The 22,813-nt window shown below is 40.0% G+C and overlaps 1 protein-coding gene across 2 annotated transcripts; it reads left to right on the top strand.

The window, feature by feature from the left end:
• The first annotated feature begins 5,672 nt into the window (after positions 1-5,672).
• Positions 5,673-18,537, top strand: LOC111342268 (tudor domain-containing 6). Of its 2 annotated transcripts, XM_022949328.2 has the most exons (8): positions 5,673-6,017; positions 6,509-6,655; positions 8,369-8,480; positions 9,626-9,711; positions 10,450-10,650; positions 11,139-11,203; positions 11,500-13,530; positions 14,228-18,537. In XM_022949328.2, the coding sequence occupies exons 1-8, from the start codon at positions 5,956-5,958 to the stop codon at positions 17,842-17,844; spliced, it is 6,321 nt and encodes a 2,106-aa protein (XP_022805063.1). In that variant the 5' UTR covers positions 5,673-5,955; the 3' UTR covers positions 17,845-18,537. The 2 variants fall into 2 exon arrangements, with proteins under 2 accessions (XP_022805063.1, XP_022805065.1); XM_022949330.2 differs by lacking the exons at positions 5,673-6,017; positions 6,509-6,655; positions 9,626-9,711 and having other exon boundaries at positions 8,384-8,480.
• The last annotated feature ends 4,276 nt before the right edge of the window (positions 18,538-22,813 follow it).

Genomic DNA, 22,813 nt, shown 5'->3' with positions numbered 1-22,813 from the left:
AAAACATCCCTTCTTCCACGGGAAAGTGTGCTGTTCCGCGCGACCAAAACTGACCCCAGAACAAGAAAGCGTAATTATAAACGCAGGAGTGTACGTCGAACATCTTTAGGTAGATGTGATGTGATGCAAGGTTCGTTGCAAATCTCCTCTTGCATCATTGCATAGTAACATTTATTTCGAATTCAGTTTGTATTTCAGGCTTTTGACAACTTAATTCCACCGACTTCATTTTAATTTTTAAATATTTATATTTATAGCCAAAATATCGTTTCAATACTTAAATAATTTTTAGAATTATTGTTTGTTGTCATTAACAGTTACAGTTACAGTTGCAGTTAAAGTTAGCAGTTTCCAGTTTCAGTTGTCTGACATACAGAGTAAAGAAAAAATGTTTTGTTCTATTGTCTAGTTTTGCAGGTTTAGTGAAAATTTCATTGCCAATCAATATAACAAGGTTTACATACCGTCAATAAATATATCTTTATTTAGTGTTACAAGGAACGTTTCAATATTTCTTGAATTGTTAAGAGCTTTTTACGGCCTTAATAGCCTTGTAATTCCTGATATCTCGATGCAAAAAATACATACCCCTCGGACCTCTGATATAAAGTGTGTGTGTGTGTGTGTGTGTGTGTGTGTTGGTGAGTGAGTGTGTCTGTGTGTGTGTGTGTGTGTGTATGTGTGCGGGAGGGGGGGGATAGGGGACAAGGGGGATTCGATGCCATCCCCTCAGATTTTGCAAATTTTGGAAAGGGGGATTTTACTCTGTTTCTGAAACTTTAAGCAGCTTTTGGTTTATAGCTTGCGGAATTTTTTAATGTGTCAACTGTCCCAAAATTCGACATTTTAAACGTAATTCTTCTAGTTTCTCAACACGAAATTACAAAATTTCTGGCTTGATTTTGCACTGATTTTTTGCCATTTCTTATAACCAACTAAGGTGAAATAGTAAATAGGCCATTTTACAGTTGTGTACTTAGTTGCCTTGATTTGGAGTGAGGCTGGAGGTGACCTTGTCATGATATAGACCTGTATCTAGTTAGCATGATAAAGTGATTTACATTTGAAAAGCAGTAAGGTTTGTATCAGAACAAGGTCATCCCAAGCCTCACTCCCATTCAAAGGCTTGGCAACCAAGCATACAACTGTAAAATGGACTATTCAAGATGGCGGATCTGATGACGTCATACACCGTCAGCGCCATCCAAAATATATTGTCATTTTGTAGCGCAAGCTAAGGGTTTTGCACTCCATGTTAATTTATTTTACTGTGACTAAATTTAACGAAAGCCTTGGGGGTCGATCAACATCCCGCCGCCCCCCCCCCCACTCAGACTGAACCGGGTACGTGTTTGCTGACGTAAAAAATGCTTGCAAGGCTTATAATTAGAGCTTCCTTTAACTCTTTTCCGCCTGAGTTGTTTTAAGGGACTCTTTAGAATTTAGATACACCCATCACTTTTTACAGTTTTTTACCATTTTGTTTGCTCAGAAGTATGGATAACTATATATCAAATTAATCAGCAATAAATTTTGCATCTATAAATTTTAAGCAATTTCATAATTGATTATTAATGAATTATTAATGAACTAATAATTAGCATAATTTGTTACCAAATTATCTTAGTGAAATTCTCAAAACAAATCTGCATGTATTATAAAGAAGTTTGAAAGACTTAATTTTAAGGTAATGTAAATAAATTGCTGTAAGCAGTTCAAGAAGATTCAGGATAACATCCTAGAACCATTTTCCCTAACAAAACACCATAGAAAACTAAAATAGTTTTTGTTGCTTGTGCCAAACTGAGAAACAGTTGCTGTTAGTGTTCAGGCACAAATGTACATCACATGTCTCGCATCTGATTATTGATCTGGCTGGCCTTGGCCTCTTCTCATGTTTGTATTGATGGGACAAACGAGCAGAACAAACAGCACAAACTCTTGAAGGGCCAATTACTGGAATGTGAGGCCCAACATTTTGCAACCTTGGTTCCAGATTTGCGTCAACTCGTCTCCTGGCAACAGGAATGTTGTTGTTTGCAATGTATCCAGACATCAGGTGTGTTGCCAGAGTCATTCTAAATGTCTTAGATGTGAGTCTCTTACCAGCTTGTGTGGCTTTGTAAATTATAAAGGCATTGTTTATCGAGGTTTCTAACTGGTGAAAAAACACTCTGGGTGGCCAACGCTTACATTTCCGTCCAACACTATAGTAGCGATTATTTTGATCTGCACGATCAATCCCACACATGTATTTGTTATAGTCATGCAGTAATGGTGGGCATGGTACAGAAGCTGCTCCTCCCTTGCTTCTCCTTCTAACCCCTCTTTGCTCCTGTGGAGTATCTGTTGAATGTTCCGGACTGTGCACTGTACTTAGAAAGTAGACAGGCTTATTGTCATACCATGATACTGCGAGTATCTTTTGGCAGCTTCTCCAGGACCCTGATCCACGTGCAGGTTTTGGTTTTTGAGGAAAAATTATGTCTTTTGGGAAGTGTTTATTATTAGCTTTTACAGTACCAAGACAATCTATGCCCCTGGCAAGTAGCTTCTGTGCCAAAATGGGGCTTGTGTAGAAATTGTCAGTTACCAAAATGTAGTTTTTGTCTTGGTAGCCCACTGTTAAGTCAAGTACAACCCTTGCACCCAATCCAACTTCTGGTATTCCTTGCTCAACATTTTTTCCAGTGTAAATCTGCTGCCTGAGAATGTAGCCACTGTTTCCATCAGCCATTGCCCAGACTTTGATCCCAAATCTGGAAGGTTTGTTTGCAACAAACTGGCGAAACGAAACCCTCCCCCTAAAAGGTATCATTTGTTCATCGATGGCTAACCACTGATGGCTTATCCACTCTTGGTCATACTTTGGTAGAAGTTTGTCCAAGAACCTTCTCACTTTGTAAAGTTTGTCAGGTGAAGGTTGGTCTTGGCCATCCCTTGGTTGAGGTTTGTCTGCTTCCTCATCACAAAACTTCAGGTACCTCATGATACCTTTGAATCTCTCTCGGCTCATATGCTCATTCCATTGCCCAATTTCAAACAATCGGTATGATTTCTGCCAGTAATCATGAAGATCTGGGAGTTTTAGGATACCCATAGCTACACAAACCCCAATGAATGCTTTCATTTCACCTAGACTTGTTATTGGTCTCCATGGAGACTTATGTTTGTCAGGATTATCAGCTCTTTTTTTTTCTGCATTTTTATTTGTCATTTCTCTTAAAAATTCAAATAATGCATCATCCCAGAATAACTGGAAACAAATGGCTGGACTGGACTCACCTCCCCACACACGAGTTGGACCAGGTCTGAGATGGAATTCGGGAACAGTGTTGTTTGGATTATTTTGATTCCAAATAAACTGCGGTTGTTGTTGTTGTAAGCGTCTTGCTTGGTTTTGATTACCAGTCGTTACTCTTCGACGTTTCCGAGGCCTTGGTGGATTACTTGTTGTACTAGTGTCCGTAGATGCATCATCTCTTTCATTTGAAATAAAAACTTGGCCCACTGTGTCTTCATTGACGAACGCAATCTCTGATACTCCGTTCGCATCAACATTTTGATCGTCATCACAGTCAAAATCACTGCCTGCTGACTCGGTGTCCTCGTCAATTTCAGCAAAATTTCTCCCCTCGACATCATTTGGATAGCCATAAATGTTGTCATCGATGGCTTGTTCTTCGTCTGAATCAGAGTCACCAAAATCGCTAAAATCACTGTCGTTTTCGAGTGACAATTGCCCAGAAAACTCTTCATTAGAACAACAGGCCGCCATTTTTAAATCGCTGTGAATGATACTTCGAAATTCGCGCAATAAATCCGCAAAAATACACTTAAAAAGCCTTGAAAAATTACTTTATTTACTTTCGAATGAATGAAAAATATGTCAACATAAGATTTCTAGTCACAGTCTTTCTCGGTCATGTCATACCGAGCTGATTTCATTAGCAGACTGAAGCTAACGTGGAGAAGCCAATATATTGGCTTCTCGGCGGAAAAGAGTTAAAAGAAAAACATTCGTATTACTCGTATGTATTCGTATCTATCCGTACGTTAGTCGTATGTATCCATATGTTAGTCGTATGTTATTCGTATGTATCCGTATGTTACTCGTATGTTACCCGTATGTACTCGCGTGGTGTATCCATATGTGGTGTATCCATGTGGTGTATCCATATGTTAGTCGTATGTTATTCGTATGTATCCGTATGTTACCCGTATGTTACTCGTATGTTACCCGTAACATGTGTGGTGTATCCATATGTGGTGTATCCATATGGTGTATCCATATGTTAGTCGTATGTTATTCGTATGTATCCGTATGTTACCCGTATGTTACTCGTATGTTACCCGTATGTACTCGTGTGGTGTATCCATGTGTGGTGTATCCATGTGGTGTATCCATATGTTAGTCGTATGTTATTCGAATGTATCCGTATGTTACCCGTATGTTACTCGTATGTTACCCGTAACATGTGTGGTGTATCCATATGTGGTGTATCCATGTGGTGTATCCATATGTTAGTCGTATGTTATTCGTATGTATCCGTATGTTACCCGTATGTTACTCGTATGTTACCCGTAACATGTGTGGTGTATCCATATGTGGTGTATCCATGTGGTGTATCCATATGTTAGTCGTATGTTATTCGTATGTATCCGTATTTTACTCGTATGTTACTCGTATGTTACCCGTATGTACTCGCGTGGTGTATCCATATGTGGTGTATCCATGTGGTGTATCCATATGTTAGTCGTATGTTATTCGTATGTATCCGTATGTTACTCGTATGTTACCCGTATGTACTCGTGTGGTGTATCCATGTGTGGTGTATCCATATGTTAGTCGTATGTTATTCGTATGTATCCGTATGTTACCCGTATGTTACTCGTATGTTACCCGTATGTACTCGTGTGGTGTATCCATGTGTGGTGTATCCATGTGGTGTATCCATATGTTAGTCGTATGTTATTCGTATGTATCCGTATGTTACCCGTATGTTACCCGTATGTTACTCGTATGTTACTTGTATGTACTCGTGTGGTGTATCCATATGTGGTGTATCCATGTGGTGTATCCATATGTTAGTCGTATGTTATTCGTATGTATCCGTATGTTACTCGTATGTTACTCGTATGTACTCGTGTGGTGTATCCATATGTGGTGTATCCATGTGGTGTATCCATATGTTAGTCGTATGTTATTCGTATGTATCCGTATGTTACTCGTATGTTACTCGTATGTTACCCGTATATACTCGTGTGGTGTTTTAGCCACCCAGTGTGCGGCAAAGTTTGGCCGATTATCCATGCCTGTCGGCGAAAGATACACTCTCGCGTTGTCAGCGTAGCACGTGTGCGGCTCAGGGCATCACAGACTTGCTATTATCTTCCTGTCCGATAACAGCAAATCAGGAAAGAGTACCGTATAACCCCAACATTAATTATGCATTCCACTTCTTTGTCTGTCATGACAGAAATTTAAAAACAAAGTCTACTAGTCTGAAGGCATAATTAATGTATGGGTTATATGGTACTCTTGCCGCAAATCCTCTCAGATATATACCGCCCATCCGTGGAAATATTAGCTGTGGCACTGATGTAGTAGGTGTAGTTAAAAGACGTTGGTTGCTTTAGTTATTAACTTTATTATCTAAGGATTCCGCTGACCACTAGTTTCCCCGCGGTAAATCGTCTCCCCGAGTTCGAGCACATGGCCAGCGAGGGTGACCACATTATAACGGAGAGTGGCTGAGCAAATGAGCTAGAGAACCAGTCGCCTTCGGTGGTTTTTGCAGAAGTATAGACAAATATCTCACGTAACAACTGCTGTTCAATCGACAACGACTAAACACTGAATTCTGAGTAAGCCAAGTCGATTGCAAAGAGAGAAGGCTGGTGATAGAAGTAACAGCCGTTTGGAAACCAAAGAGCACTGTTAAGTTTAAGTCGATGGAAAGGACAGAGAATAAGCCTGTGACTGAACATGGCAATGAAGTTTCAGAAAGTGACAGGTAGGTTTGGTCTTTTCGCTTTGTGACCGTTTCGCCTGGAGACATTTCGCCGGGAATCGATTAGAAGTCAATTCCATCAAAAACAAGCCTCCCTTGGCCTGCTGGTCGCGTCAGTTTATTTATCGGCAGTTTTTCGAGTTCGTAGTCGTGGCTGGCTGTCCATTGTAGTGCACAGGTTTAACATATTAAATCGATACATTGTAATCGATTGAAATCGATATCCATGTAAGTTGATTGAATCGACAAAAATCATTCGGGTAATATCTCAAACCTTACGGAAATCAATCTGTTAAAAGACTGCAATCACAGGTGATCAATTGCAATTGAAAACTACCACTGTGACAATTACTACAGATAACTAAAAACTTTCATATCATCCAACATTTATCAACTCTCCAGTACTAAATGTAAAGTGATTCGGCAGAACTCTGGAAATTTTGCTTGAATCAAAGCTCTTTTTTCTTTTCTTTATTTATTATAATTTTTTTTAGCTCAGTGCCTAAGGAAGATGCATCCAGAAATGACATAAAGCTGAAAGATCTTGATTCTTGGAATCCAATGCTAGATGATTATGAATCTAAAGTATTCAACAGCTACAAAGAACCAAGCATGACAGATTTTGCAGATGCTTTTCCAAGGTTGGTGACTGTGACTACCTTCACAGAGCACAAGTTTTAAAGTGCATTTTATTCTGACCTGGCATCACTGGGAAGTATTTTTCTGCTGGCCAAGGTTTTAAGATCACTTTTTCTTATGCAGTGGAAATAAACAATTGACATTCCTTATAATTTCTTTAAAACAGTCTTGAACATTTAAATAAGCCATATTTTCAATAACCTAAACTATAACTAAATTTATCAACAAGATTGGTTTTCACCTGTCTGATTTGAAAATCTAAGGATGGTACTTGCTAATAAGAATCTAGTTTTGCACAGCCAATGACTATGCACGCTAAAAAGAAATTTTCAAGGACTATCAAAATCAAATTTAAAAAATTGGGGTTAGCTATGCAATATTCCGAGATAATTGGGGTTGAAATCTGAAAAAAGTGCTGATCTTGCATTTTTTAAAAAGTGAAGGAAAATGAAATATCCCTGTCAATTCCATTTGAATTCAAATTTTTTTAAACAAAGTCAATAGTACATGTAAAAATATTTAAGATAACAAGCAAATAGGATCCTCAGAACAAGGTAATGTAAGTGTTTGGGATCAAAATGACTGCACTGATCGCTCTCTTTTGAGCAACCAAAAATACTGACAAAACAGTTCGTGCACTGAATGAAAAATTAACTGTGTTTTATAGACTTTTTCTTTTTGTTTAGTTTCCTAAACAGCTCAGGTTGCTTGTGGCAACAGCAGGCACTGTCCTTAAGGACAGTATATGCATTTTGATTTTAATTAGGCAGTGTACAGAAAGAAAGAGAAAGAAGTCTTAAGCACTCTAAACAACAAACGTGCCTAGTTACATTGATTAGGTTGAGATCAGACGTCAGCATTATCAGGTGCCTCTGGCAGCCACTTCAGTCCATCTAATGATCTTACCTTCCCACCCAGTCCACCCCAGGGGAGGACATCCACCACACAGTAATCTTGTGCGTGGGAAATTCACATCTGCAGGAGACGGGGCCTGCAGGAAACCCTGCAGGAGACGGGGCCTTCAGTTTATTCGTCCTAATCTGAGAAGACTAGAATATCTATCCATTTCTTGATATTATAGAAAGGTAGTAAATTCTCCTCAGTTATTTTAAGACCATGAGTATTGGTCTGGCTGGGGCACGAACCCTCGACCTCCCGCACAGCATAATCCGGCGCTCTAACCAATTGAGCTAACTGGGAGGTGGTATGTGTCATGCTTGTGTAATTGGACTGTAGGCATCAAACTGTTGTCACTCATTTTGCTAATTAAACTGTCTTCTTCTTATAAAATGTACAGGAGATGGTTAGTTAACGTTACCACTCAAAGTAATTTGACAGTCCATTTTTCAATCCTTGATCCAGGATTCTTGAAAACTTCTGAGGACTTATGCTCCAATTGAGTTTCAAAATGTTGAGTAGAGTTTCTAACGGTTTGAGATGTGGAAGTTTTTTAATGTGTCTTGGTAATTAGCCTCAGAGGCCACCTTTTTTCTTGTTTTTGTGGTTATTTCACAGTAGATATGGCAGGATTTAAATTGTGTTACAATGCTCATGTAAGACGTGATTTAAAAAAAAGGGGGAATATTCTCTAGTTTCTTCCTTTAGTTAGTAATGAGGTTTCCCTAAATAGAAAACTTGGTGTTAAATTAGTTTTTGCACACAGTGTTATGGCTCCATTTCAGTAAAGCAAAATATGTAATCTCTTATATTTCCAGCTTGAATGGGAATTCAGGTGACTTACAGCATCAGCACAGGAAGTCATCCCTGGAAATAAATGAAAAAGATACCTGCCTATTTGTAGGCAATATTCCACAGAAAATGACTCAGGTATGAAATATGTCTTGATTGTTTCAAGGGTTTAACTTTGTTTACTTACAATTCCAATGAAACAAATGGCATTTTGAGCTTCCAATGGAATTCAAGTGAAGAAATGTGAAAAACCCAATAACTTCCTTGCTTCCAATGTGTTGTTTCATTGCTCAGTTGTCTGTAACCTTCAATATCTGGTAGACACAAGTTAGAACTTCACCAAAGCTTTAATTTTTTAAGGCCTCTTTTCTGTAATTTCTTAAATTTCAACTCAATTGCAAGGATCATTTCTTCACTTGGATACTTGTTTGTCCTTGACTGAGGCAACATTTTATCAATCTAGATAGCTAGGCAGTATTTTAGGCTCAAACTTATAAACAGGGCTAAATAAACCAGTGCCACGTAATGTTAAAAAACACAGTGCTCTCCAGACAGCATTACAGCTTACTACGGTGACATTACTGGGATGTCTATGATCATGCATGGGCAAGGGATCAATTTTGCAAAACTACATTAGTGGAAGAAATGAAAGGGAAAAAAATAGGGACTAGAGAGATGCTGGCTTGTTTAGTTGTTTAAAATTCCTAGCAGACTGTTAGGTTTTGAGAGCCTGAGGGCATTCTACATGCATAGATGTTTGTCTGCCATCATAGTTAGTATGTTTGTTAGTTAGCTAGTATCATAGTTAACTTAAGGCCATCTAAGGTTGGAAAGCATAAAAATAAAGACATGTTCACCTACAGCAAGGTGCAACATTGTCGATTCAGAAATAATTTGTGCTGCATAAGTCACATATGTCATAACATACCTGAGCATCTTGTGCTATTAATACAATTTTCTAGATGGCCACTGTAATCCTTTGTAAAACCCATAAGTGGCCCCATCCTCATCCTAGAGACATTTTAATCTTAAAGTAAATTTAAAGCAGATCTAATTAAGGACCCTAGATTACTCATTAAAAAACAAACTAACATCCAAAAGTACATGTACCGGTAATTTTCATGTATTTAATAACAAAAATCCTTACTTATTCCGGTAATGGTTCTCTGCGCAGATGGACCAACTAGATGGACCTCTTCTAGTTAATGATAAAAGTAAAGGCCTACAACAGAAACTGCTATCATGGCTCTTCAAGAATGTTTCTTTTGTTTTATAACATGCAGGAAGGCTTGCAGAACCTCTTCCAACAGGCTGGCCAATTAAGATCTTGTAAATTGATTCCTCAGCACAACAAAAGTACTAAGATTGGGTAATACATGCACATCTAGCATTCATTTTTCTTTTTTATCTTTTGTGTCCAACTGGATGTTTTTCTCATGTGAATCGAGTTTTACAGGTTACATTGTTTCCATAAGCAAGGTACTTTTACAATTCTCATAATAGGGCTGTTAACACAAGGTCAAAATTGAGTTTGACTAGTAAACAGTGCTTTTTGCTCCTGCTGATTGGCCAGCCTAGTGGTAATTAGCAGGGTACTATTTACCTCCCAGCAGCTGAAGAGCAACTAAATGGCTTCTGCTTTGTTATGGTTGCTAAAGAGGAAATTACTTTCATTTGGTGAACAGGGCAAGTGTTTATAAAAGGCAAATTAATAAAGGAGAGTAAGTTTCTAAAGAGACTGTGGTGCTGCAAAAAGGCTAACACTCAAAAGATCAGGTTTTTTTAATGCTCTTCAAGGGTCTAAAATTGGGCCTTTGTGAGTGATTTACTGCAGCAAAGTCCTATAAAAGTGTGGGTAAGAGGTCTGCCATTTGAAAACAAGAAAGCAAGAGGAGAGTTTTAAAGTCAGTTTCTTTCGACTGAAGCTAGATTTTGTGAGACAAAATTTGTTTACATTAACATTTCCTAAAACAGTTTCCTATATGTACAGTCAGTATTTTCGACGCGTGGCATTAACACACTCACATTAATTATATATTGTATACCATTATATTTGGAATGAATTTAAGAAGAAGTCAAGTGAAACTTCATGCTGTTTTCATTTCAGATTTGTAAGCTTCAATACTGTACGTGAGGCAGTGGCAGCGATACAAATGTTTGACGGACTTGATTTGGGGCATGGTAACCGTCTGAAGGTTGCACTCGCATTGTCAAAGCAGAAACCCGCCTTCACAGACACCATGATGAGAATGGGTGATGGTGTGAGTAAGAAAGTAGAAGTGCTTACTGATGACGAAGTAGTTTCCAGGTAAAAGCAAAATCTTGCTCACAAGTTTAGAGCTTGAACTAATTGCTGAGGACTTAAGAAAAGAGGCTTTAAGCCCTGTATCGATTGAATTTTGAAGCACACAGTAAATTTCCAGAGTACAGAAGAAGTACAGGAGTTAATTTTAAGAAAAACTCCATCCTCTGGAATGAAGTGAAAGTTTGGTTGTAGGTATCTCTAGCAGACATTTATTGGCTATCGAAAACGATCCTTTTAGGCAAAGCCTAACGCTTACCATTGGTGGAAAGTTGTTGCCTGTTTTCTAGCAGTTTGCCATTTGTTTGTTGAAAATAAGGCTATTGCCCATGGTTTAGGTATTTTTCCTTTCATTAGGTCTGCCTTTTTTTCAGTGTGGCAATGTGTAATTTTATCTTTGTTCCTTCTGTTATTTGAGTAGTTTATGACACTGTTTATGTCATACCAACCACATATCCACATCGTCTGATGTCTTTTTTGTTGCTTTATAACAGTGAACATGAAGGTACTCTAGATGCCGTATCAAGTGTTCTTCCTGATTCCAAGCTAACATCCGAAGGTAATATGAGGCCTTTTTCATTTAGATAACTGATAAATTAGAAACAAAGAATTCATAGCTAGATTGAGGTTAGAGCAGCTGAAATTGTACTTGAAGTGTCTTGGGCCATTGCAATACACGAGTATCACTTTACCAATGGACATGTCAAATTACTTGCTTGGTTTCTGACAAAGTTTGACCCAACCTTAGACTAGTGAAGCACGATTTAAGCAAAAACTTTGCCCTAAACCCCTTCCAAAACCAGACTATTGACATGGCAGTGATTGATATCGTATTTCTCTCCTGCTCTCCTAAAGGAAGTCCATGTAGCTTTTGTGGCCAGTTAGGACATAAGTGGTGCTCAGCATGCAAAATTCCGTATTGTAGTCGAGACTGTCAGAGAAATGACTGGCCGAAGCACAAACACGCTTGCTGCCAACAAACTCGGTCAGAGAGAAAAAGAGCCACCCTTGCAGACACTTCGGAAACGTGCCTGGAAACTGCTTCTGCCTTGACCAGCGCGGCAAATTCTGCGCAACAAGCTAGTCCAACCTACCCATGTGCTCCTTGTGACGACTCCACATATTCAAGTAAGGAACCAACTATCTCTGCGACACCCGCGAATTCCGACAAGAATGATGACAAGATCTCTAACAAAGCAAATCAGGAGAGTTTGAGGGTAGCAGACAGTGATGCGTTTGATGTACAGAATGCTGAAATGTTTGCCCAGATGATGGGTTTTGACCCAAATCCGGTGACGACGGTGGAAAATAGTGACGACAGCGACAGCGCTGATACCTCAACATCTCCATCCCTAATGAGCAACATGATTCACAGAGACTCAAGTCCTCAGGTACCACATACCGAAACGGGTCTGCTGAAGTCAAGCTTAGAGAGCCAAGTGAACCGATCAAATTTAAAAAGCAGTTTAGCACTAGAATCAGTAAGTACTTCAGATGAGGCCGTTACAGAGTCGGAAACGTCCACCTCAGAGCTTTCATCCTGTACAAAGGGTCCCACACGAATCCCTGAGCAGCTCCAGACGGAGAAAATTCCAACAGAAGATTTTGAAGTTATTGTTACAGAAGTTGAAAACCCAAGCTGCTTATGGGTTCATTCGTGTGCCTCCGACGCCTTAGAGAGACGAAACCAACTCCAGAGCATTCTCCAAGCGACCTACCGTGATTCTGTGTTTGAAAAATATGTGCCAAGTGTTGGTGATGTATGTGTTGCCCAATTTAGCTTTGACAATTGCTGGTATCGAGTGAAAGTTGATTTGGTTATCAATGCAGGAATCATGAGAGTCACATACATAGATTTCGGAAATCAGGAGGACATCGCAGTGTACAAAATACGTCGTATAACAGAGGACCTACTAAGTCTTCCCAGACAAGCTGTCAAGATCTCCCTGTATGGAATTACGAGTACCTCTCCATCAGGGGATTGGTCTTCAGAATCAACAATTTTCCTAAAGAGTGAAATTTTAGCCAAAAGGTGCAAAGTTCGGGTCTGTGAACAAGCTAATGAAACATTACTTGTGGAATTATCAGCTGCTCATGGAACACGCGTTGGTGAAACAGTCAATGAAACTCTAATAAAATCTGGCTTTGCTGAAATTAAGAGTCCAAGAGATCAAGCTGACAGATCACATGGACTAGACGATTTGTGCGAGGAGCAAATAGGCAGCCCTGACAAGTCATCTTATTTTGGCGACATTTCTTCAAAGAGGCCGTTGAAAACTCCTTCAAATGAGGAAGGAAGGAACCCTCCGAGACTTCACAGTCAATCGAAGAGAGGTAAAGTACCATTTGAAATTGTCGTCAACGCCATTGTGAATCCATGGGAATTCTACGTAATGAAGACTGAAAAACAACTGATAGTCGAGCTCAGGTCATTAATGGTTAATTTAAATCATCATTTATCTGAGAATCGCTGTAGAAATGAATGTTCAACAACACTTCTTACTCCCGGTGATTTGTGCGCTGCCCAATTCTCACAGGATAAAGTTTGGTATCGTGCTGTGGTCTTGGAACGAGTTCCCAATGGCTACAGAGTTCGTTACGTGGACTTTGGAAACAGTGAAGTGCTGCAAAAAGAGAAGGTATGCTCCTTACCTGAAAGTTTTCAGAGACTACCCCCTCTTTCATTGACTTGTTCACTAGCAGGTGTGAAGAAACCAAAGACACGGGGTTGGACCCCGGAGGCTATACAACAATTCAAGACTTTAGTTGCTGATAGAACATTTTTGTGTAGGATTGTTTACACGCATGGAGTCACCAATATTGTTGAACTACTTGATCCAAATCGAGGTGAAGAAGAGTCAATAGCCAACTCACTTATAGGGGCAGGTACATGTCAGTGAATTACAATTGTTTTGTTTACTTTAAAACGCCTTCATTTGGTGCGAAAATAGGCACGGATATTTGTTCGAAGATATCTGTTCCCAAATGCGGAGTTTTCCTTGAGCTCAGCTCGAGGAAAACTATGAGTAAGGAAGAACAGATAATGTCCCAGGATTAATATACTAGCATATCTTCGTGCCAAATGGAAGCTACTATGCTTATTAACCCTGAAATATTTTTGCTACAGATTTATGAACAAACATGGCCTTCTTCAGTAAGAACTACTGAATGCTCTCTCATTTTTGATTAATTTTAAACGAAGATTTTCATCGCAATGAACGCAAGGTTTGAAAATTGGGGAATATCACTTTGGGTATATCGCCGGATGGTCTCCCGTTTTAGCTGGGGTGTGCTCATTTAGGCTTTATATTCACTACTTCTTGAGTAGTGCTCATTACTGCGAAGATCGCTTTCATATTCATTTCTTAAACAGCATTTCATATACAGGCGTATATATATGAATTTTCATAGAACTGTTATTCATCGACTACCCCAAAACTGAATGAAAAATTTTTTTCTCTAAACGACTGTCAGGAGAAATATCTTTTCCCTGTGTAGATTGTGGACCCTTGGTTTTGCCTGAGGGTGTCCAGTTTTGCCTTCCTCAAAGCTAACCAAGGTATTTTTGCATTACTGTATTCAGGTCTAGCTGATCCATTCGCACCCAAAGATGGTCATAAAGAACAAATTGACTCAAGATGGGAGATGCCATTTATAACGCCACAGTGTTTGAGGAGTGTAGAGACATCAGTGAAGATGAGCCCATCGGATTTTGTCACAGATCGGTCTCCATCTAGCCAACCACGGCCTAAAATTAATGCCAACTGTGTAAGAAGTTCGTCGCCAAAAGGTCAAATATTAGGCACGTCTGAGAAGGAAAGAATAGAGTCGGTTGTCTTTGAACCAGCTATCCAAGCAGCGATGTTGCCTCAAGATAATGAATTTGATATTCTGGTAACGGAAGTGGTTTCTCCTGGGCTAATTTTCTTTCAGCTAGGAACGGTGGAGTCTGTACAGAGTGCTGTCAAGTTGACCGAGGATATGAATTTACATTACAAGTCAGCGACTTACCCACCTTTTGTTCCACATCAGAATAACCTATGTGCCGCATTCTTTGCTGGAAGCGGGGACTGGTGTCGAGCTTTTATCAAAGCAGTGTCTCCTGATGGGTCTGTTTCTGTGCATTATGTGGATTATGGAAACGCTGAAATACTTCCACCGAATCACCTACGGCCTCTAATTCCCCAGTTTGATTCCAGTGCCTTGCCATTTTTAGCACTAAGTTGTTCATTAGCAAATATTGTCCCTCTTGATAAGTCCGAATGGTCTGATGAAGCGGTGGCGTTCGCTAAAGCTCAAATTCCGTTATTCAGTAGATCCACAGTTCGCTTGGTCGGAAGACAGAAAGGAAGAGTATTTTTGGAGGTGAAAATAGATGATGAAAGTGTCAATGTAATGCTGGTAAATCGAGGGCTAGCAAGGGCAATGGTGAAAGGTTACAACCCTCAGCGTCTGAATTCGAATGAGCCTACACCAAACACCAGTAGATTGGTGGCAGTTGACCGCAATGCCCTTTCAAATGGATGTTATAAAGAGCTCGTTTCAAGCGCACTGGAATCCTTGGTATTCTGCCCCGCAATTCAAGCCGCAGTATTACCACAAGACAGTTCACTTTTTGATGTTATGATCACGGAGGTATCAAAGGCAGGTGTTTTCTTCATACAAGTAGGAGACTTTGATGCTGCCCTGAGCTTACAGAAGCTTTCAGAGAAGATGAATTCGTCTTATCATTCGTCACCATCAAGTTCCTTCAAACCTCAACCAAACCATTTTTGTGCTGCCAAATTTACTGAAACGGGTGACTGGTGCCGTGCATTTATCAAAGAAGTAACTCCTCAGCATTTGGTTGAAGTACATTACGTTGACTTTGGGAACGCAGAGAAACTTCCGGTGTCAAGTATCCATCCTCTGATGGATAACCTCACCACGTACCCTTTTTTCGCTTTACCCTGCTCATTAGCAAATGTGCGACGACCCAAATCTCCAGGATGGGCAGACAAGACAATGGAATTGATCAAAGAAAAAGTTCCCCTTTTTAAACGTGTTAGTGCCAGAATAATATCCAAACAACGCGGTATGCTGCTTGTCGACTTTATGGTTTCAAAGGATCAGCCCCAGTTTCTAAGTCAACTATTGCTGAACGAAGGTCTCGCTCAAAGGTCAGTGGTAAATGAAAGGCAATACGATGACGAGCAAATGGAAATTCAGGTGGAACGTTCGCAGTCACATGATTTATTGAAAGACGCACCATCTCCAAAACCATTGGGAAGCATTGAGTCCCTGGTATTTCAGCCAGCTATCCAGTCAACTATAGATTTCGATTCCTTCCATGCCATGTTAACCGAAGTTGTGTCTCCATCTTCACTTTTTATTCAGATTCTGAGCCACGAAATGGTTGAAAGTATGGAGCAGCTGTCAGCAAACCTGAACGCTCACTATAATAATACAAATTATCCTCCTTTCAAGGTTCAGGCTAACGTTTTGTGCGCTGGATTTTTCTCCGAAAGTGGAGACTGGTGTCGAGCTTTCATCAATGGTGTGAATGCAGATGGCTCAATTAACCTTCATTATTTGGATTATGGAAACAGTGAAGTCTGTTCGTCATCCCAAATAAGACCATTAGAGAAAACATTTCAGAAGCAGCCACCCATGGCTATAAAATGCTCATTACACGGTATTTGTCCTGTGCAGTCGACTGGATGGGCCGAAGATACCTGCAAAGCCTTGCTTTCCCAAGTTCCCTTATTCAGCCGCCTGGACGCGAAGGTGATAAAGAGGGAAAGTGAATCCCTGGTTATCGATGCAACATCACGACTTACCCCAGAACAAGTAACATTGAGTCAGTTTCTTGTAAACCATGGTATGGCTCGGTGGCAAGATTTCTCAAGTGCACCAAAAGATGTTCATACGTCAGAAGAACAAATGAATACAGCGGAACAGGCTTCTTTGCCGGCACAGTTTGCCTTTGAAGCTGTTAGTAGTAACAGCAATCGTTTTTTTGTGTCAAAAATCCCTCTGGTGGATATTTCACAGAGCAACTCATTCCAAGTACTTATAAGTGAGGTTCAACGACCAGACAAGATTTTCTTTCAAGTCCTCAACAAAGGAAACGCACACGCACTCGATACTCTTTCGCGAAAATTAAATACCTATTGTTCGGAGGTAGATAATAGTCCCTATAAACCAGTGCTGGGGGAGCTTTGTTGCGCTAGATTTAACCAAGACGGAGTTTGGTATCGTGCAGTTGTCGAACAAGAACTGCCAGGATCAAGAATGTCAGTGTTATTCGTGGATTATGGTAATGAAGACGCAGTCACAGTAGATTCCATAAGGCGAATTACAGCTGAATTTACACAACTTCCCTTACAAGCCAGGCAGTGTTTCTTGACAGGTATACTCCCCGTGTCGCAGTCATGGTCGTCCGATGCAGTTAACTTCCTAAGAGGGCGCCTGTCAGGTGAGACGTTTGTTGCTCAGATTGAAAACGTTTCTGGAGAAAGTGTGGGCGTTCAGCTGTTTGAACATCACCCAAGGGATCTGCCCCCTCATATGTCCGTCAATCAAGATATGGTTGAGCACAATCTTGCTCGGATTCAAGAGCAGTCGGTTTGCTTGAAGGTAAAAACTGTGTTTCCAAAAGAAGATCACTTCGATGTTGTAATTACAGAGGTAATACATCCAGGGGAGATGTGGGGACAAGTCCTCGATGCTGAGTCGCACAACAAGTTCAGTTTACTTATGGAGCAAATTAACCAATACTGTGTATCTGCTGCGCCTGTTTCTACCTTTCTTATCAATCCCACTGAGGATTGTTGTGCACTGTTCTCGCAGGATGACACATGGTACAGAGCACGCGTGTTGGAATGTCTCGAATCAGGAAAGAAATTAGTTCAGTTTGTAGACTTTGGTAATTGTGAAACGGTATCATCTGACATGGTAAGATCTCTGAAGGACGACTTTGGTGACCTCCCTGCACAGGCGTTAAAGTTAAGCCTTGCAAACATTCGTCCCATTCATCAGATTTGGAGTCAAGAAGCAGTGGATTGGCTCAAGAATACAGTAAACCGAAGGCTGAAAGTGTCAGTTGTCCATCGTTGGCCAGACCAGTTAAATGTATTCCTTGAAGACTGGAATGTTCCCGATGGTCCGCTTCGTATAGGTGAAGAACTGGTGTGTTTGAGATTTGCTGACGAATGTTGATTAGGTATCGGAAGTCGTTGAGTGGCAGGCGAGAAAAGCTTTGAGGATGTTATTTACTCTTGTAGTAGAACTTTAACTGTTATCGTTAGTTTGTCATCGTACTTTAAAGTCTTTGGTTTGCTGCTGACGTAATCTTGTCACTGGCAGCATGAAAAAATATTTGTCGCACGGGTAGATTGAAATGTTATTTCAGGTATTCGAATTAGTTACGGTTTGGTGGCGAGCGAGATCATACGAGAGCAAGAACGGATTTTGCTTTGATATCAAGACGATTGTAAAATTTTACATTTTTTGTTGATAGGAATACCCAGTTGTTTGGCTCATCATGGGTTTGCTCTTGAAGGGTTATTTTGGACTTATTAGTGAAATCAAACAATCAAGTAAAACAAAGAGTTATATTAAGAATATTATTTAGTTGTGACAATTTTGAGAGTTAACCGCAACTAGCATAGTGGGTTCATTCGATCAGCGGTCACTGTCATAGACAGTGGCTAGCGTTGAACATTGCAACTTTGTTGTAGCGAGCATCTTTGAGCTCTCCAACTTCAAAATAGTGTCTTCAAGTAATTTTAAAGAATATTCCAAGGTTGTTTCTAGAGCGTTTCATTGCGTTTTTGACGAAAATTTCAAAGGGTGGGTGTTAGATAGGTTATTTAAGCCCCTCTTTCAATAAATACATGTTTTTCTCGGAAATTGTAATGATTGTGATGCATGTATGTCTTCCAATTTGGTCAGTTTTCATACTTGTATGGTGAAAAATACAAAGGTATACTTGAACAAATTTCTTAATTTCAATTGGCTGAGAGGAATGCAGTTTTCACGTAACAGGAGGGAGATGATACGGTGCCAATGGTTTATTTAGTGCGAAAAAGGTAACGAATTGTTAAGCCGAGTTTTATTATGTTTTGCGACTTAAAAAGAATACTCAACTCCGTTGATCTGACCAAGCACACAGTGGTGTTTGCTAGGTTTGAATGGATTATTCTGGCAGATATGGTTAGCCAAATGTTGCAAAACTCAACAACTTGCATATTTTTATTCAACAAGTAATATTTATGCTCGACAAAGTATATTTTTATTCAACAGTTTACAGTTATATTCAACATTTTATATTTATGTTCAGCGACACGCATTTTCTTTTCATATTCAACCAAAATTATTTTCATTCAACAACAATATTTATTCAACTTCAATAGCTATATTTATTTATTTTACTCAACAAAATTAATTGTTCAACTGCAGTCTAAACTTTTTTACCCAACAAAAACAATTATTCAACTTCTACCATGCATAGTTATTTAATGACATACCTTCTATTATGACTAAGTGTTCGAAAGTTCCCGGACATTCAAAATATCGTCATTCAACAAAATCCCCGTCCAGTCTCCAGTTAAGTACGCTGTATTGCGGACCCAGTGCCCCGACCATTAACGCCCGTGAATAGAGATGGCGTCGGAAGACGGATCAGGGCGTGATGTTAGGGAAGAACTGACAAATTGAGAGAGAATGTGTTCGAAATGAGATCGCTCTTCAACGATCGGGAAGTAATACCTCGTTGTTAAGGAGAACGCGCGACCTTGTAGCAAGATCTGCGAGCCGAGAGATGACAAATTCTATCGCCTCGGGCATCGTTCCATCTTTTCCCGCCACAGCCACCCCGGTTCCTTCTTCTTCGTCTTCTTTTCACAAGGGAAAAAAGAGGCCCGCAGTTGCAACAAATCATCCATGGCGCCTCAAAGGTAAACAGGAGAAACAAATGAACCATAATCTTCGTATTGGAAGGAATGGGTTTCATGTTTGGGGGTAGTTCGATAAAGGTACAAAATTCCAAAAACTGTGCCACTAAACAACAACAAAACATGTATTGTAAAAATAAGTCTTGAAGAAGGAACCCGAATTCCTTCAATAAAAGGCGCTTGTGCGCCTCGTTGAGGCATTGCTTGATGCCGTCCTCGACAGTAAGCTTTCCCTCACTTATAGGTTTTGGACAAATGAATTTGTTTGTTGTCCGACTGAAGCCGCTGAAAAGAAAACTGAAAATCTTAATTCGAACAAGATTATTTTTCGAAGAATGCACGGCACAGTCGATAGCGTCTTCGCATTAAAAACGCTCACTGATAAGTCTAGGTAGACAGGTCCTGTTACCCGTGAACTGTGACCTGTGACCCGTCACCCGTGACCTGCGTTTTAGACCTGCCGCAAATTTTGGTGATTTCACGTTGTTTTGCAAAGGACGGCTAAGAAATGTACAAAGTTTTAAAAGGCACGTGCTGGGCTATCTATTGTTTTTCCACGTTCTCGTTGCCGTCGCCGTCGTGGTTTGCTTGAGGTGGCTGAACACAGTTTTTGATACCTTTGTTTCTTTCACTATTTTCTCTAAAACCCTTGATCTCTCGGTCGCCAAAACTGGCAGCAAGCAAGTTAACAACACAAACTTTGTTTTTTTGATAGTTAAGCTGACGTATGTGCCGTTGCCTTGGCGACATGAGCAGATCTAAACAGGCAATTAAAATCGGTTATGTTTCTTTGTAGACAATCTAGTCATTAGATCTTTATAATTTGCATGCAACGAGCTTGTAACGATACTCACAAGTTAACACCATTTTGCTAACAATTTAACAGAGAGATCTTTAATTATCCCTTATTAAAGGTTCACTCGATTTTCTAGAATTTCCTTTGTTAAAATAATTTTTTTTCAATACTCCAGTTGCTTATTTCCCAAAGTATTTTCGTGCCAAATTTCGTGAAGTTCTAATGAGTGGTTGTCAAGAAATAGGCATATTTCCGAGAAAGCAATTTTCCATTCAATTGCAATTTTTTTACTTACTACGCATGCGCTACATTTAACTGGGTTCTTTCGATAACGACGTAAAAGCTGAGAATTGCTGGGTTCTTTGCACCGTTAACTTTCCTAACATATCTTTGTAATAAAAGATTGAAGCCTTCAATACACTACGCCAACTATAGAGAAAAATATATCACAGTGGTACGTGTTGAGTAAATAAAATGACCGCCCTATTGTATGAAGCGTTATTGGATCAAAATTAGAAAACAGATTATGTTATGGTGTTTGATATTTCATTTGGCCGAACTGCAGAATTATTTTCCAGCGTTGCATGGAATTATGTTCCGCTCTTTTAAATCGAATAATTGTGATACGATTTTTGTTATTAAGTAGCTCTGAATAATATTCGGACGCTGCCGAATTATGTTTTGATTGTCTAAATTATGTATGATGAATATATGAAGTTCATATATTTTGAACTGCGGTTATAGATACGTATGATGCACGATCCTCGCAGTAGAGAGCGCTATTTATGCAATAGCGAAAATCAGAACTGAAATAAATCAGGCCTTTACGGGATTCGAACCACTGACCTCTGCGATACTAGTGCAGCGCTCTACCAATTGAGCTAACAAGCCAACTGGGAGCAGGCCGTTAAGTTGCAGGCCGTTAAGTCGTCACGAAGAAAAACACAAAGATTTTCTGGCACCAATCAGATGCCAGAACTACTGCGGCCGTTTGGAACTAGTCTTGTAAGACAATGTCCCCAGGGGCTCTCCTGCCCTTAACTTGAAATCGACTTCCAGTTCCTGGGTCTCCGAGGATGGGTTTATATGGAAATGGCGGAGGAAGGTAGAAAGAGGGACCATGAAGAAGCTGAAGATGGAGAGAAGGCGAACAAAAGTCAGAAGGCAATAAGGCTTCTGAGAGAAGTCACGACTTTGTTGACCGAGTCGGTTAACGATGGGGAAGCGAAGGAGTCCCGTGAAGAACTACATCGAGTGAGACAATCCTCGAACGCCAATCTAGACGACTTTCGTAACATTTTCAGCCCATACAAGATATCTCCTGCCGTCCTCACGTCCACTTTCCAACAGCCAAACCATCGGTCGTCCAAACAAAAGCAACGTGGAGTGTTCTTCCAACCCAAAGAAACTTGGAAGCACGACGAGCTTTTTTGCTTGGCTCTAAAAGGTCAGACCAGAGCTCCTTTAAGGGCTGAAAAACTCGAACTCCAAGCCACTGGTTTAGGGAGGCGGAAAGTTTGCTTTCACTCTAAGGCAAAATCTTCAGAGTCTTTAGAGAAATTGGAAGAGGAATTTCCAAAACTAATGTCAGGGGATGGCTTTGTTCTTATGAGGACCGGTCATCAAGGGAACAGCTGCCTTTCCACAATATCACCGCCAGCAACTGGTTATTCTCACTCGATGTAGTTCTTCATGGGACTCCTTCGCTTCCCCATCGTTAACCGACTCGGTCAACAAAGTCGTGACTTCTCTCAGAAGCCTTATTGCCTTCTGACTTTTGTTCGCCTTCTCTCCATCTTCAGCTTCTTCATGGTCCCTCTTTCTACCTTCCTCCGCCATTTCCATAGAAACCAAGACGTCGGACTCGGTAATTATGAATATGAATTACAAAAGGCGGGAGTTTTTCCAGTCCCAGGGTTTCTCGTTGCTTTCTTAATGCGATGCCCAGTCCATCAGCCGAACATAATTCAGAGAAGATCGAAAACATAATTTAGAAAACATAATTTAGCAGGTCATATAGAACAACAGAATGTAAAAAATTCGGCGGCAGGGAAGATAAAAGTCGAAAATGGAAAATATAATTTAGACAATAAAAAAATTATTCGGCAGCTTCCGAATATAATTGAGAGCTACGTAATAACAGAAAATGCAACGCTGGAACATAATTCTGTAGTTCGGCCGAATGTAAATATCGAAAATCAAAATTCGGCATCGTCCGAATATAATTCAGTGCTACGTAATAACAAAAATCGTATCACAATTATTCGATTTAAAAGAGCGGAACATAATTCCATGCAACGCTGAAACATAATTCTGTAGTTCGGCCAAATGAAATATCAAACACAAAATCTGTTTTCTAATTTTGACCCCAATAACGCTTCGTACTATTGACGGCATGTTTGTTTTTTGCTGCAATCCCTATGCGCGCGCTGAATTG

This window comes from Stylophora pistillata, chromosome 1, assembly GCF_964205215.1.
Source record: "Stylophora pistillata chromosome 1, jaStyPist1.2, whole genome shotgun sequence".
Lineage (NCBI taxonomy): Eukaryota > Metazoa > Cnidaria > Anthozoa > Scleractinia > Pocilloporidae > Stylophora > Stylophora pistillata.
The sequence above is the reverse complement of the archived record's forward strand: the minus strand, read 5'-3'. Positions and strand labels throughout refer to the sequence as shown.